Raw genomic sequence first — 14,509 nt, 5'->3', positions numbered from 1 at the left:
TTAGATATCCGGGGTCCTGATTGCTGTATCTGAAATTAAAAAGAAAATTCCAAAAGATTTTGGCCAATTAAAATCAATTCTGAAATCAAGTCAAAATTCAATTCTAATTTTAGCCAAAATTTAAATTTAGCTGAAATTATTGTCCAGAGCGTAGTGAAGGACTATTTATTGTACGGAACTAGATAAATTTGTAGTACCGGTTTAACTCATGTATTTTTTCCTTCCTTCCACCTACGTCACTATAATTTAGCCCCTGCTTATGTCCTTTTATGTTTTGTATTACATTTTTTGTAACGCTTTATTTTTAGCAACCCATTTTGTAACACTTTGTCACATTTTTGTAGCACTTTACTGAGAAAATTTTTTTATTCAAAAACAAAAAACAATTTTAAACCGTGTTTTCCATCTCGAGTAGCCTTTAATCTTCTGCTATTCGTTCTTTTAATCTTATACAACTTTTTATATTCTGAAGTCTGTTAAAAGTAAAGTGTCTAAAAAGAATGTCATCAAGAGAACGAACGCGAAAAATTGCTACAAATGATAAACCAGCCGCAAATTCCTTCCTGCCGAGATCTATAACTGCTTTAGTTAAAGTCAGACCTTGCGATTTATGAACTGTAATAGCCCACGCAAAAGAAAGTGAAATTTGCAGGCGAGAACAAATTCCAGATTTACCTTCCCACATACGCCGTATTGGAGCAATAGGTACAACCGGAATTCCTTCTATGTTCGTTAGAGTTGGGCCATCATACTTGTCAAATGAAACCAGAATAACGGTTGGTAAAGAAGTGTGTTCTGCTTTCTCCTTATATAATATATCTGTTATTGTTCCTATTGCATTCGAATTTACAAAATGTGCCAAATCCAAAGAATTGCAAGATTTGCTGCGATAACACGTGTATTTCTGGCTAATAATAATTCAGATTCAAGTCCCTTTGCTGTCTCCGAATCAGCTTTTGAAGCTTCAGGGTCGCCTGTATGAACCGCACGAATTTTGGCAATAGGTTGGTTTAATGATCGAAGCTTTCTACAGATTAATTCTATCTACTTCTTCCCATGTTGGAATAATATTAATTGCATTTAAAAAAGTTTTTCGTTCTGATTCAGTAAGATTTTCGGGAACTCGTGTCATTAATAATTCCCAATCAGATTGTGTAGATTCTCCATCACGCATGCGAGTTAGGAGATCTCTAAAATTACGTTATCTATCTGAGTTGCTACTTTGTCGTTACACAGCTACAAGTTTATAAATTTCTTGAAATTGGCTATAGGCTTTACATCCATCTTCAGATAAGTTATTTGACAAATGAAGATCCTTTGCATACATGGGAAGATCACGTACTGGAGGAAGCTGTCCAAAATCACCAAAAAGGATTAAAGAGCGGCCACCAAAGGGAATATTGGAACATTCAAATCTGGCGCATAGATCGATTAGAGCGAGGAATCGACGTCCTACCATACTCATTTCATCAATGATAAAATAGTGTGTATCTTTTAGTTTGTTTTGGAGTTTCCTCAAAGATTCACCTTCAAGTTCATATGTTGTACCAGTTATTGGAATTGAGAGCGTCGAATGGATTGTGCTGCCTTGAATATTGAACGCTGCAACTTTCGTTGGAGCGCGTACAATGGTGGTCTGTTGCAGTCTTTCCCGAATGGCATTAATGAGGTAAGATTTGCCAGTTCTAGCAGTACCCATAACAATGATTTGTAAAGTTGATTTGAGGTCGCTGCAATATAATGCGATTCTATTCTTTCAAATATTAACTTTGTTTTTCGTTTAGGGTTTCATAGTTAATATTTGCCAAGTTTTTTCTAACTTGATTTACGTCACTATCATTAATTGCCCGTTGGATAAAGCTTTCCGCCTCTTTCATTTCAGGATATCGTAACTGACTTTCATTGACCCAATCATGATTAATATCAATATCACAGACATCAAAACCAGCTGAATTACGTGCCTGTCTTTCTGACATCATCTCAGACAATACCATCCAGTCAGGTCAAGGTTCATATTGTTCTTGAGTAATGTCTTCTTCCTCGTCCTCAGAACCATCAGTTTTTTCAAGATTATCCACAGCAGGTCCTATCAAATCGGCAGGATCAGCATTGATCTCTAAAAGATGTTGGTTATACAGATCTATCCATGAACGAGTATTATTCTGTGTGAGACTAAAAAGATCCTTATAATGAACATGTAGAAGAACTTTTATTCGACAAAACTCTTCCTATTGAGGACTATTACGAATTGGAGATGGGCGCGGGCAGACACGTACGATATTTTCTTTATCGCATTTTACCCACTTGTCTTTAACTACCTTGATCAGTAAGACAATCTAAACAACGAAATTTCATTAAATCCAATAGGCTGATTGCAATATTTTTGCAGAGGTGAGAGATCAGTTTTTTTAACTCCACAATCCTCACTATTTGTGTTATTGTCATTATCACAAAGCATGCGATTTGCCTTTTTGTTAAGATTTAGGTAAACAAAATTTCGGCTACTATGATAAAGCGGTATTTGAAGGAGAAGATGGCAGGTTTCTTGGGACGAAAAATCACGTTCTCTTACTGTGTGGATAAGCAACTTCTGAAATGCCTTAACACCTGGATCATCAGGTTTGTCACTACGAAGTGCTTTATCTAACACCTGCGAATAAGCCACAGATCTTGGCTCTGCCTTACTAGCATACTTTGAAACATACTGTAAAGCAGCATGGGTTGTGAGGATGGGCTTCAAATCTACGTTCGCTCTCCATCCCTGCAGTTGGATACGGTCATGTGGATTAATCAGTGGATTATTTCTGGCCGTTATTAATTCTAGGTGGCCATTTTCATTGTGTATGGTTGTTTTTTCTGCTAATTCTTTAGGAAATCCAAATCTACAGGCCTGTTTACCGGTTTGTTTGTTAATTCGTAGACAGTAGGAACTACAACGCGTATGCCGTTGCAATTTGTTTATCAATTCAATATAATCCTGCATATCATAATCAAGATTCTCCAATTGCTTTTGGCATGGGTGATGATCAGGAAGAGGTGCATTTAGACCAGGGTTAATTGTGGTGATTAAAGAATCCAAATAACATGTTACTTCTTCCATTACTTCTTGATTATTAATCATTTCTTTCCAATCGATTTTGGGTGCTTCTCTTCGCTTAGCAATACCATGTACATGAACACTGCCACGATGCTGCCACTCAAATCGATACCACCAGTCGACTAATTCCCATTTGGAAATCAAAACTTTTTCGAAAAAAGCTTTAAATCGCTTTTCAAAATACCATGCTGCAATATGGGGATTATCTATAAGATCTTTTCTTCGACATTTAGTAGCTTCCTGAATTGTTTCAGTCTTTGCGGGATAGAGGTGTGCTCCAGTGAAATCCGTTCAATCCGTCATCCGATCTGATCAAAAAACGGATCATCCAGATTAAGAATAAACGGATTGCGAATAATCCGGATGGATCCGTTGGATAACATCGGATTGATCAAATGTTACACAGATGACCGGATTGATCGGATTGATCAGATAATCTGGTCAAATTCATAACTTTTTTTTTTTTTTTAATATAAATGTTTTTTTTTTAAAAAAAAACCTTTTTTTCTTTAGGACGGATTTGGACTTGACTTCGGAACGACTTGGACGGCTTGAATTTCGAAAAGTAAGTGTAAATTTCTTTTTCTTTTGTCTTGGGAACGTCACTAAACGCTCCTTTACTTCATTTCTTTAGGGGACGCATGCCTGGAACTCAATTTCGGCTTGGGCTATAAAGGTAAGTTGGGGGAGGGTAATTTTGATTTTTTGTTTGTCTTTGGGAACGTCATTAACGTTCCTTTTGCTTTTTTTCTTTAGGAGACACCCTCCCGGATTTGGATTTCATAAAGGTAAGTTGGGGGAGAGTATTTTCGGGTTTTTTTTTGTCTTTGGGAACGTCATTAACGTTCCTTTTACTTTTTTTCTTTAGGTGACGCCCTTCCTAGACCTGGATTTCGGTTTGGGCTATTAAAGTAAGTTGGGGAAATTAATTTTTGTTTTTTTTTTGTCTTTAGGAACGTCATTAACGTTCCTTTTTTGCTTCTTTCTTTAGGTGACGCCCTTATAACCTGGATTTCGGCTTGGGCTATTAAAGTAAGTTGGGAAGGTTATTTTTGAGTTTTTTTTTGTCTTTGGAAACGTAATTAACGTTCCTTTTGCTTCTTTTCTTTAGGTGACGCCCTTCCTGGATCTGGATTTCGGCTTGGGCTATTAAAGTAAGTTGAGGGAGAGTGTTTTGCTTATTTTTTTTTTAGGAACGTCATTAACGTTCCTTTTGCTTCTTTCTTTAGGTGACGCCCCTTCCTGGACCTGGATTTCGGCTTGGGCTATTAAAGTAAGTTGGGGAGGGTGTTTTATCTTTTTTTTTGTCTTTAGGAACGTCATTAACGTTCCTTTTGCTTCTTTTCTTTAGGTGACGCCCTTCCTAACCTGAATTTCGGCTTGGGCTATTAAAGTAAGTTGGGGAGGTTATTTTTGAGTTTTTTTTGTCTTTGGGAATGTAATTAACGTTCCTTTTGCTTCTTTTCTTTAGGTGACGCCCTTCCTGGACCTTTATTTCGGCTTGGGCTATTAAAGTAAGTTGGGAAAGTTAATTTTTGTTTTTTTTTTGTTTAGGAACGTCATTAACGTTCCTTTTGCTTCTTTTCTTTAGGTGACGCCATTCCTAACCTGGATTTCAGCTTGGGCTTGATTAAAGTAAGTTGGGGAGGTTATTTTTGGGTTTTTTTTTGTCTTTGGGAATGTAATTAACGTTCCTTTTGCTTCTTTTCTTTAGGTGACGCCCTTCCTGGATCTGGATTTCGGCTTGGGCTATTAAAGTAAGTTGAGGGAGGGTGTTTTGCTTATTTTTTTTTTAGGAACGTCATTAACGTTCCTTTTGCTTCTTTTCTTTAGGTGACGCCCTTCCTAACCTGGATTTCAGCTTGGGCTATTAAAGTAAGTTGGGAAGGGTGTTTTATCTTTTTTTTTGTCTTTAGAAACGTCATTAACGTTCCTTTTGCTTCTTTTCTTTAGGAGACGCCCTCCCGGATTTGGATTTCATAAAGGTAAGTTGGGGAGGTTATTTTTGAGTTTTTTTTGTCTTTGGGAACGTAATTAACGTTCCTTTTGCTTCTTTTCTTTAGGTGACGCCCTTCCTGGACCTGGATTTCGGCTTGGGCTATTAAAGTAAGTTGGGAGGGTGTTTTATCTTTTTTTTGTCTTTGGGAACGTAACTAACGTTCCTTTTGCTTCTTTTAGTGACGCCATTCCTAACCTGATTTCGGCTAGCTTATTAAAGTAAGTTGGGGAGGGTGTTTTATCTTTTTTTTTTGTCTTTAGGAACGTCATTAACGTTCCTTTTGCTTCTTTTCTTTAGGTGACGCCATTCCTAACCTGGATTTCAGCTTGGGCTATTAAAGTAAGTTGGGAGGTTATTTTTGGGTTTTTTTTTGTCTTTGGGAACGTAATTAACGTTCCTTTTGCTTCTTTTCTTTAGGTGACGCCCTTCCTGGATCTGGATTTCAGCTTGGACTATTAAAGTAAGTTGAGGGAGGGTGTTTTGCTTATTTTTTTTTAGGAACGTAATTAACGTTTCTTTTGCTTCTTTTCTTTAGGTGACACCCTTCCTGGACCTGGATTTCGGCTTGGGCTATTAAAGTAAGTTGGGGAAGGGTTTTTTTATCTTTTTTTTTTGTCTTTAGGAACGTAACTAACGTTCCTTTTGCTTCTTTCTTTAGGAGGACGCCTCTTGGACCTGAATTTCGGCATGGGTTATAAAGGTAATTTGGGGGAAAAGTATTTTTGTTTTTTTGTTTTTAGGAACGTAATTAACGTTCCTTTTGCTTCTTTTTTTTAGGGAGACACCTTCTTGGACCTCTAAATCTTAAACTTTTTATAAATATTGTGTCAACTAATTTGTTAAAAATCATTTATAATAACGTAAAAATAAATACTATGTTTATTATTATAAAATTCTAATTGTTAATTAATATTAATAAAAAGTATTAAGTAGAAAAAACTGAATTCGGATTCACCAGATTCACCGGATTCACTGGATTATTCAGATATCCGGTCAACCATCCGGTCAAATTGGTGAGCAAGTATTGACCGGATATCCGATGATCCATCCAGTCAATCCGATGAATCATCTGGATCAATCCGAATCTGGTCAAATTTCGGATGGATGACCAGATATCCGGATTGACCGGATTCGGAGCATACCTCTACTGCGGGATTTTCTCCATTAGGCATGAGATCATGTAAATCTGGCCAATGCGTATCAGCTGCACTAAACGTAAAGAATAACATTCCTTTGGATCCCATTTGTTTTATCATGTCTAAAAGTTCTGCTCTATGACACAACTAATATTGATAAGTACCGCGCAATCCTTCACCATATCGCAACACTTTATCTGTTATATGAGCATCACTTTCCATTAAATCTAAGATTTCAGACATAGTAAGTTATCCTTCTTCTAAATTTTGTCAAACAAATACTTTGCCTTCTGATAATGCTCTCCATCTCATTATAGTATTTAGCGCAAAATAACGCCATTGTGGATGATGAGTGAACTGGCCATCTTTGTAAATTAAAAGATGTTTAGAGTATTCTGCCGGCTTTATTTCTTTTACCCGATAGTCATTAAGATCTGCAGTTCCCCAAGGATAAAGTGTAGGAAATGCTCGTGCTATGTATCCACAGGTATGAAATTCATCAATTGGAAAAATTTCATTACGCAGCCAATCAATTACTGCCCTTTCACGATCATTATGCATTCGATTAAGAATTTCATTAATTGCTCTTTCCTCACTATGTTTGTTGGGTAACAAAGGAACAAATTTTGCGAAATGAAATTATCTTCATTATCTTCATTATTTTCATCATCAACCTGGTCTAAACGTTGCTCATTTGGTCTATCATTGTCATCTATTAGCTGTGAAAGGTGCATCTCAATCGAATCATTTTCGGGTAACGTTTGCAAGACATCACTATCAATCTCGATATCCCGATAGAATTTATTATTGGTTTTTAACCACCGAAGAGCTTGCATTACTTTCTCCCGTCGAACATGAAAGTCACGAAAATTGGATCCGTTTTCAGTATAACGTCTAATGATAACCAAATCCAATGTTGATGGATTACGTGGAAGTCACGTTACAAACTCTTGTACATCCTGTGGGAAGTTAATAATATTTCCACAATATGCGTACTGTCCTCCAGGAAGATTATATACAGAAACTATAGGAAATACTTGTGCGATCAACATTTCTTCTATATCGGTTAAATCTTGAAGTTCTTGTGGAACTTCGCCTAGAAAAAAAAAAATATTTGAATCTTGATTTTCTTATATTAAGAATAAGTGAATGACTCACCTGGATCCATATTATTTTCAGTGGAAAATTTTTTAGGACTTCCCTCAAGATGGCATCGACGGCATTCATTTCCAATGAGTGTAATGGATGGAAACCGCTCATTGCATTTATTACAGAGTTTGTTCGTAAAATTGCTGATTGTACTTCTAAACTTTCGCAGAAGTTTCCGATCAGAAGTTTGGATACTTCCCGAACTTTCTGAGACACGTTTTCTGCGGATATTTGGCTTATTTTGAGAAAGTCTTGCAGCAAATTGCTTGGGAGTTTTTCTTGCTTTTCTTAATTGGTATTTATTACGTGCGCAAGCACGTCGAACTTCTTCTTCAGCTTCTAAACGTGCTTCATATTCTTCATAGATCTCTTCAGGTATTTGCCGCTCCTTTCTTTTTTGATCACGTGCTAAACGAGTCTCATTAGTCTCTTCAGCCACCTTACGCCGCTTCCTTTTCTGGTCACGTTCTAGATGCGCTTCTCGTTCTTCATTAGACTCTTCAGCCACCTTACGCCGCTTTCTTTCCCAGTCACGTTCTAGATGCACCTCGCGTTTCTCATTGAATTCTTCAGCTACTTTACGCCTTTTCTTATGCAGTCACGTGCCAAACGTATCTCTTCCGTTTCAATTAGCACAAATCTTTGGTTCTCTTTATTATTCTTTTGAAATGATTTGAAAAATGTATTTTTCATTTTAATTACAATTTACATTACTGTTGTATTTGAAATGCGAGCAAAAGAACAGGAGCAGCATTAGGTTTGACATTATTTCCTTACCATATTAAAATTAGACATTGCAAAAGTTTTAATAAAAGATTTAATAATTGAACAAATTTATCAATGGATTACAAGATTATAGATATTGCAAAATAATTATCAAATACGTATGCGAAAGTATTTGCAATTTGACACGAGTGAAAAAAGCAATTTCCTGTCACGTGATTTGCAAATTGTACTTTGACGATCTGTCATTTTTCGATTAAAATTTATACTTGTAATAATTTTAACAATCTTAAATTATTTTTATACTATATAGACAATAAAATAAATAACAGTAATGATTATAAATTTTATTAATAATATATATTATATTTAAAAAACATTTCGTGAGTGGTGACCAATTGATCATTTATACAATGTAAATTAGTTACTATTAAGCATATTAAGTGACAGACCCTCAATGGTTTCTGTTTTTCTAGTAATATTATATTATATAATATTATACCAATTGAGGGAACTCTTGCTGCTGATCATATGAACTATTTTTTTCCATGGGAATTTTGAAGGAAAATTTTCTGAAACTATAGCTTCCTTTTCGACACCAAACATTTCTGAAGCCCTGTCTGAGGGTGACAACTTTGACATGGTGGTGAATAGAGCTCTTTATTATAAACTAGTTCTTTACGCCTTAAAAAAATATAATATATCTCCTTCGGTACTATTACTGAAGAAAATATTGCTTAAACTGTTAAAAAAAGCACTGGCAATGGTGAACCATACACTAATTTACTTTTAGAACATCAGAAGGCCCTCTCAACCTTAGGTATTGAGGACATACCATCTCTTTATCATTTACTCTTCCTTTTTTATGAGTCTTTTGACTTTATCTAAGCCAGTGTTAGTAGAGAAATGGAGAACACTTGCAAAAAGTTTGTGCAATAACAGATGATGTTATCATAACTAGAGCTCCGAAAATGACTCGCATAAACTCGCATTTTTGACTCGCATAATTGTAAATTTTCGTTTAATTATATTCTAACTTAATAAAAAGTACTTTAAAATTAAGGTTTTTGACTCGTGACTTGACTCAACTCGACTCATTAGGAGCTCTAATCATAACAATTACCAGATGCATCTGAATCTGTAAAAGATCAACCGATGGAAATAGAAATTTTAGAAATGCTAAAAACTCCTAAACACCAATCAAAAGCTGCAGCATAATAAGAGGAACTAATCAAACTCCTCTCAGTAAAAGCCATTCCTTTTACATCCAAAGGTAAACAAAAATGAGTTTCATATGCTAACATAGTTAAACAGGATCCAAAAGATGATGTCAGCAGACCAAATTCGCCTTCACCTCATATAGAAAAAAAGAGAAAAATTGCGTTCGTTTCAAAAGCTAATAATAGCCAAAGTTCTTCCAAAACTACCAAAAAACAATCCGCTGCAACTTCACCTAAAACTATTAGTACCGTGATGACTGGATATATGCCCGTGAATAAGGACCTTATTCGAGAAATTACAGTTTATAATATCTTCTCCATCTGGTCTTAACTTGATACGCTTAATCATCTTATAGCTTAGGGTCAAGTAGTTGTGATTAAATTTAAATCCCAACAGAAATACGTTACTGTTACAGTTTTGATTGAACTCAATTAAAGGCTACAAGACTTTGGAATGATGGAGTATGAATAGCTCTACTTGGAGATTTACTCGTACGATGATTTCTGGCCAACTGGGATCTCAAACAAAGAAAAGAACAGGAACGATTCCAGGCAGTGATTAAAGAAGTTTCTGCTTCGGTAAATACAGCAACTTTATATCTGGATAACCTTGCTCACTCTATTCTTACACCTTTAGGGTGCAAAGCATTTAAATTAATTTAAGATCAGGGCATCTGCAAGTTAATAACTTATTACGAATCGTGAACTGATTTGGAAAAGATCCTTGGTAAGCCATTTAGCTTAAATGGATAAGGTACTTTACCCCTAACTTGAAGCAAAGAAGGAGAAACCCTCAAAAGGTGAATCAAGAAAGTGGCTCCAAGGTTCGAACAAACAACACTAACACTTAGTTGAATAAGAAGCAAAAGATGGCTAAAGAAATTAAAAATATAGATAAGGCCTTAGACAGTATTGACAAGCTTACAATATTAGCAGAAATAAAGTCGATGCTTAGAAAACTAGAAGCGTCTTGATATAAGTTCAAAAGAATGGTCTGATAGTCTTAGTTTTAAGAGTGTAGATTATACTTGTAGCCAAAACCTTTTCACGTGATTTTCAGCCACGTCTTTAAATCAAAATTAAGTTAAAAAATGATAAAAATTAATTTCTACATTCAGCTGAAGCTATAATATAAAGTCTTTGGAGTTTCGGATGGATTTCTGGATAGTTTTTAATAATTTATTATAATTAAATTACTGAAAGTCTGAAACCCTGTCCAGCTTCATAGAGGTTTCAGCTACATGTATAGTGTAGATGTTGTAGGGTGGTTTCATTACTGACTGTTTCCTTACTTTTACATTTTGTTTTTGCTTTCATTTTTATACACGGTAGCTCCTCCATTTTTTTTTGTGTCTATTTCTTTTGTGATTCGAAGGTGCATTTGCACCAGGTTTATTTATGCATTCTCATTGCACTTAGAGGGTGGTTGACCAATTTACTGTATTTTCATAAAGTGTAACTCCTATATTGTATGATTTCAAGTGTTATAATAAATAAACTTTAAATTTTAAAAAAAAAATATTATTATACTAATTTTTTAAAAAGAAAAAAAAATTCTTTCTACCAATCACATGAACCATTTTTTTAAGAAGTTTTAGCAACGTATTTTTGATAAAAATACTAAAAAATATGAATTCCAATACACAACTAAATATAGAGAATGTTAAATCTAGAGCTCCGAACAGGTCAGCCAAATTCAGGTAACCTGACCTGACCTGACCTGAAATTCAGGTCAGATATGAGATTTTTAAAAAAAATTCAGGTCAGGTATGAAGATTGACCTGACCTAATTGACCTGATGACCTGAAACTATTGATTCTACTATATAATAAAAGTGAGTTGCAGTATTGCGATTTACTTTTTTATATAGATTCTATATAAAAAAAGTGAGTTGCGGTATTGCGATTCACTTTTTTATATTGATTTTATATAATAAAAATGAGTTGCGATATTGCGATTCACTTTTTTATATTAATTCTATATAAAAAAAGTAAATCGCAATACCGCAACTCACTTTTTTTATATAGAATCTATATAAAAAAGTGAATTGCAATATCGCAACTCACTTTTATTATATAAAATCAATATAAAAAAGTGAATCGCAATACCGCAACTCACTTTTTTATATTGATTTTATATAATAAAAATGATTTGCGATATCGCAACTCACTTTTTTTATATTAATTCTATATAAAAAAGTGAATTGCAGTATTGGGATTCACTTTTTTATATGATTTTAATATAAAAATGTTGAATCGCAATATTTCGAGAAAAAACGTTGCGAAAATGTTTTTTCATAATATTATATTAAAAAAATGTTTCGTAATGTTTTTTTTTTGATATTTCAATAATAACGTTGCGAAAACATTTAAAAAAAACGTTTTGCAATATTTTTTTTCAATATTTTAATAAAAACATTGCAAAACCGTTTTTTTTCATAATATTATATTAAAAAAAAAGTTTTGTACCATTTTTTTTCAATACTTTAATAAAAATAGTCCTGAAATTTTTCAGGTTTCAGGTCAGGTCAGTGGCAAACAGACAACCTGATATAACCTGACCCGACCTGACCTGAAAAAAATTTCAGGTCAGGTTTATCAATTAACCTAACCCGACCTGACCCATTCGATTCTAGTTAAATCGCTAAACTTTTTCGATGAAAAAGCATTCTTTAATCTTTTTAAGAAAATGCTTAAAATTTATTGTTCGATTAGCATAACTGGTTTAAGTCAAACCTTAGAAGCAATAAACTTCAAAATATACGAGCATTTATTAGAACTCAAAGTTTCATATAGTGAAGAACTTGAACAACTTGGTGTTAACGATAACTACAATGAGTTTCTGTTCCTTTTATACATTTTTAAAGACCTTTAGGCCACCCTTTTCTATGAGGTTGCAAATACCATAACATCATCATCCAATCAAGTACTGGCATAGCTATCAGATGATCACTCAATGGAAATAGTAATTTTAGAAGACCCCGGACATCACATATATAACTCATAACTGATCTGCATGAATTTAAGTACTTTTTGCTCCTGCTAAAATAGACCTAATTTGCTAAAAATCAAATTATCACATTTCAAATCTATACTAATTTGCTAAAACTCAAAATATGAGTTAATAATTTTTTCTTTTATTATCAATAAAAAAATAAATGATTAATATAAATTAAACTGCCCATTTTTATAATTAAAATATGTAGATTATAGATAAAATAATAATTAATAAAAATAATAAATTAAATAAATAATTATTAAAAAATAAAATGTTGCGAAATTAAACGGATGGTTTTTGGCTCACATTATGCTTAATTTTGGCCAGAATTATACCCAGACCCCGAAACTAATATTTTTAAAAATATTATTTATAAAGTTAAAAAAAAAGGATAAGTTAAATTTAAAAAAAAGTACCAATTTGCTTAAATATAAAATATGACTTTGTAAAATCAATACAATTTGCTAAAACTCATAATTATAACTATTAATTAATTTTCAATCAATTTGCTCTATTTAAAATTATGAGTTTAACCTAATTTTGATTGAATTTGCTAAAACTCAAATGTGAGTTATATATGTAATATCCGGGGTCCTAATTTTAGAGGAGCCCAAACACTAAACACCAATTGTACTTCTATGACACAAACTAAATTGAATGTACAAGCTCAACCGTATACTCTTAAAAAAAAAAGTGCATAACATATACTAAAGTTGCTACAAGTTCTGATTCTGATGACTTCCAATCTATGTTATTATTTCCTAAAGAAAAATGGAACACTCAACAAACTTCTATGAAGAGTAGTACAAAAGATAAATCACAGCAGCAGAAAATTAAGAAATCTAAGTTTATACCAGAGAAAATTATATTTACTATTATGACCAGATATATACCACAAAATTCTGCCAATGTCCAGGAAATAGTGATTTATAATATCCTCTCCACCATGCTGCAATTCGACATCCTTACAAACCTAGAGAAATGGGGTCAAGTAATTGCGTTCAAAGTCAAGATGCAAAAGAAGTATATGATTGTGATTATATCTATCAATTTCAACAAGTGGGCTTTGCACAATTGGAATAATGGAATCTAGACAGCTCCATTTGGAAAAATGCCTGTCAGATGGTTTTCTACATTCTGATCTCTAAAGTAATGCAAAAAACACAAAAGATTCCAGGTCATTGTGATGGATGTGCCTAAATCTGTTACTAACAATGTTATTTACAATATAGAGAACTCAACCTAATTAATGCTATCGCAACTGGATAGTGTTTTAGCTTTTAAAGATTATTCAAGACTATGGGCGAAGGAAGTTGATTGTGTATTTTGATACTTGAGCAAATTTGGATAAAACTCTTAATACAGTCAGCTCTTGATATAACAAAGTAGGTGTCCAGACTGATCAGTCCTTTATTATAAGAAAATTTGCTAATATATACTATAATGAATTATCTGGTATAGCAGAAAAATTTGGTATAATGTGGTAAAATATAGAAAAATCAAATATATTTGTAAAATGTCAGATTACAGAATAGGGATTGGAATCGATTCCCATTATTAGAATCGATTCTAAAATCGATTAATTGCGATTAATCATTTCGCAAATACCGATTTTTTTTATACAATTTATAATAGGTGTGTTTAAACACATATCACGTGATTACAAAAATTACAGTGATCGGTGAAAAAATATTCTTTTTTGGAAATTTGTATAACCTTGTGCGATAGCAACTTGAATTTTATTGGAAGATAAAATTTCCTTTTTAGGAAGTTTGTATTCTGTCACGTGATTCGCAGGCGGAATTATGAATTTGGCCAAAATTAACTATTATGAACAAATAATAATTTACAGTCAAATTAACGAAATTGCGCCACAATAAGTAAATTCGATTTTTATTCGAGATTCGATTTAAAATCAATTCTTATTGATTTTCGATAGTTTCGATTTTAATTGAATCTTTTCCGATCCCTATCACAAAGGCAAAGAAATTTCAAAGCATAAATCATCCATCTTTTGATAAATTAATTAAAATGGTAAAATTACTTATTTGGAAAAAATTTCATGAAAGCAACATTAAATTATCTTTTATATTAAAATTTATCTTACAAAAATCTTTGTTATACTAAAAAACAAATTCGTTTTAAAAGAAATTCGTTATAAAAAAGGTCATTTACATATGTGAAATTA

The 14,509-nt window shown here is 33.2% G+C and overlaps 2 protein-coding genes across 2 annotated transcripts; one reads left to right on the top strand and one right to left on the bottom strand.

The window, feature by feature from the left end:
• Positions 1–7,367: 7,367 nt before the first annotated feature.
• OCT59_017379 (uncharacterized protein) lies at positions 7,368–8,176 on the bottom strand (the record flags this gene model as incomplete). Its single annotated transcript, XM_066137450.1, has 3 exons — positions 7,368–7,390; positions 7,577–7,970; positions 8,159–8,176. 3 exons carry the CDS (start codon positions 8,174–8,176, stop codon positions 7,368–7,370), a joined length of 435 nt encoding a protein of 144 aa, XP_066004034.1.
• A 4,893-nt stretch (positions 8,177–13,069) lies between these two features.
• OCT59_017378 (uncharacterized protein) lies at positions 13,070–13,414 on the top strand (the record flags this gene model as incomplete). Its single annotated transcript, XM_066137449.1, has 1 exon — positions 13,070–13,414. The coding sequence occupies one exon, from the start codon at positions 13,070–13,072 to the stop codon at positions 13,412–13,414; it is 345 nt and encodes a 114-aa protein (XP_066004033.1).
• Positions 13,415–14,509: the final 1,095 nt, after the last annotated feature.

Source organism: Rhizophagus irregularis, chromosome 26, assembly GCF_026210795.1.
Source record: "Rhizophagus irregularis chromosome 26, complete sequence".
NCBI lineage: Eukaryota > Fungi > Glomeromycota > Glomeromycetes > Glomerales > Glomeraceae > Rhizophagus > Rhizophagus irregularis.
Note: the sequence above shows the minus strand (reverse complement) of the source record. Positions and strands in the feature narration are given on the sequence as shown.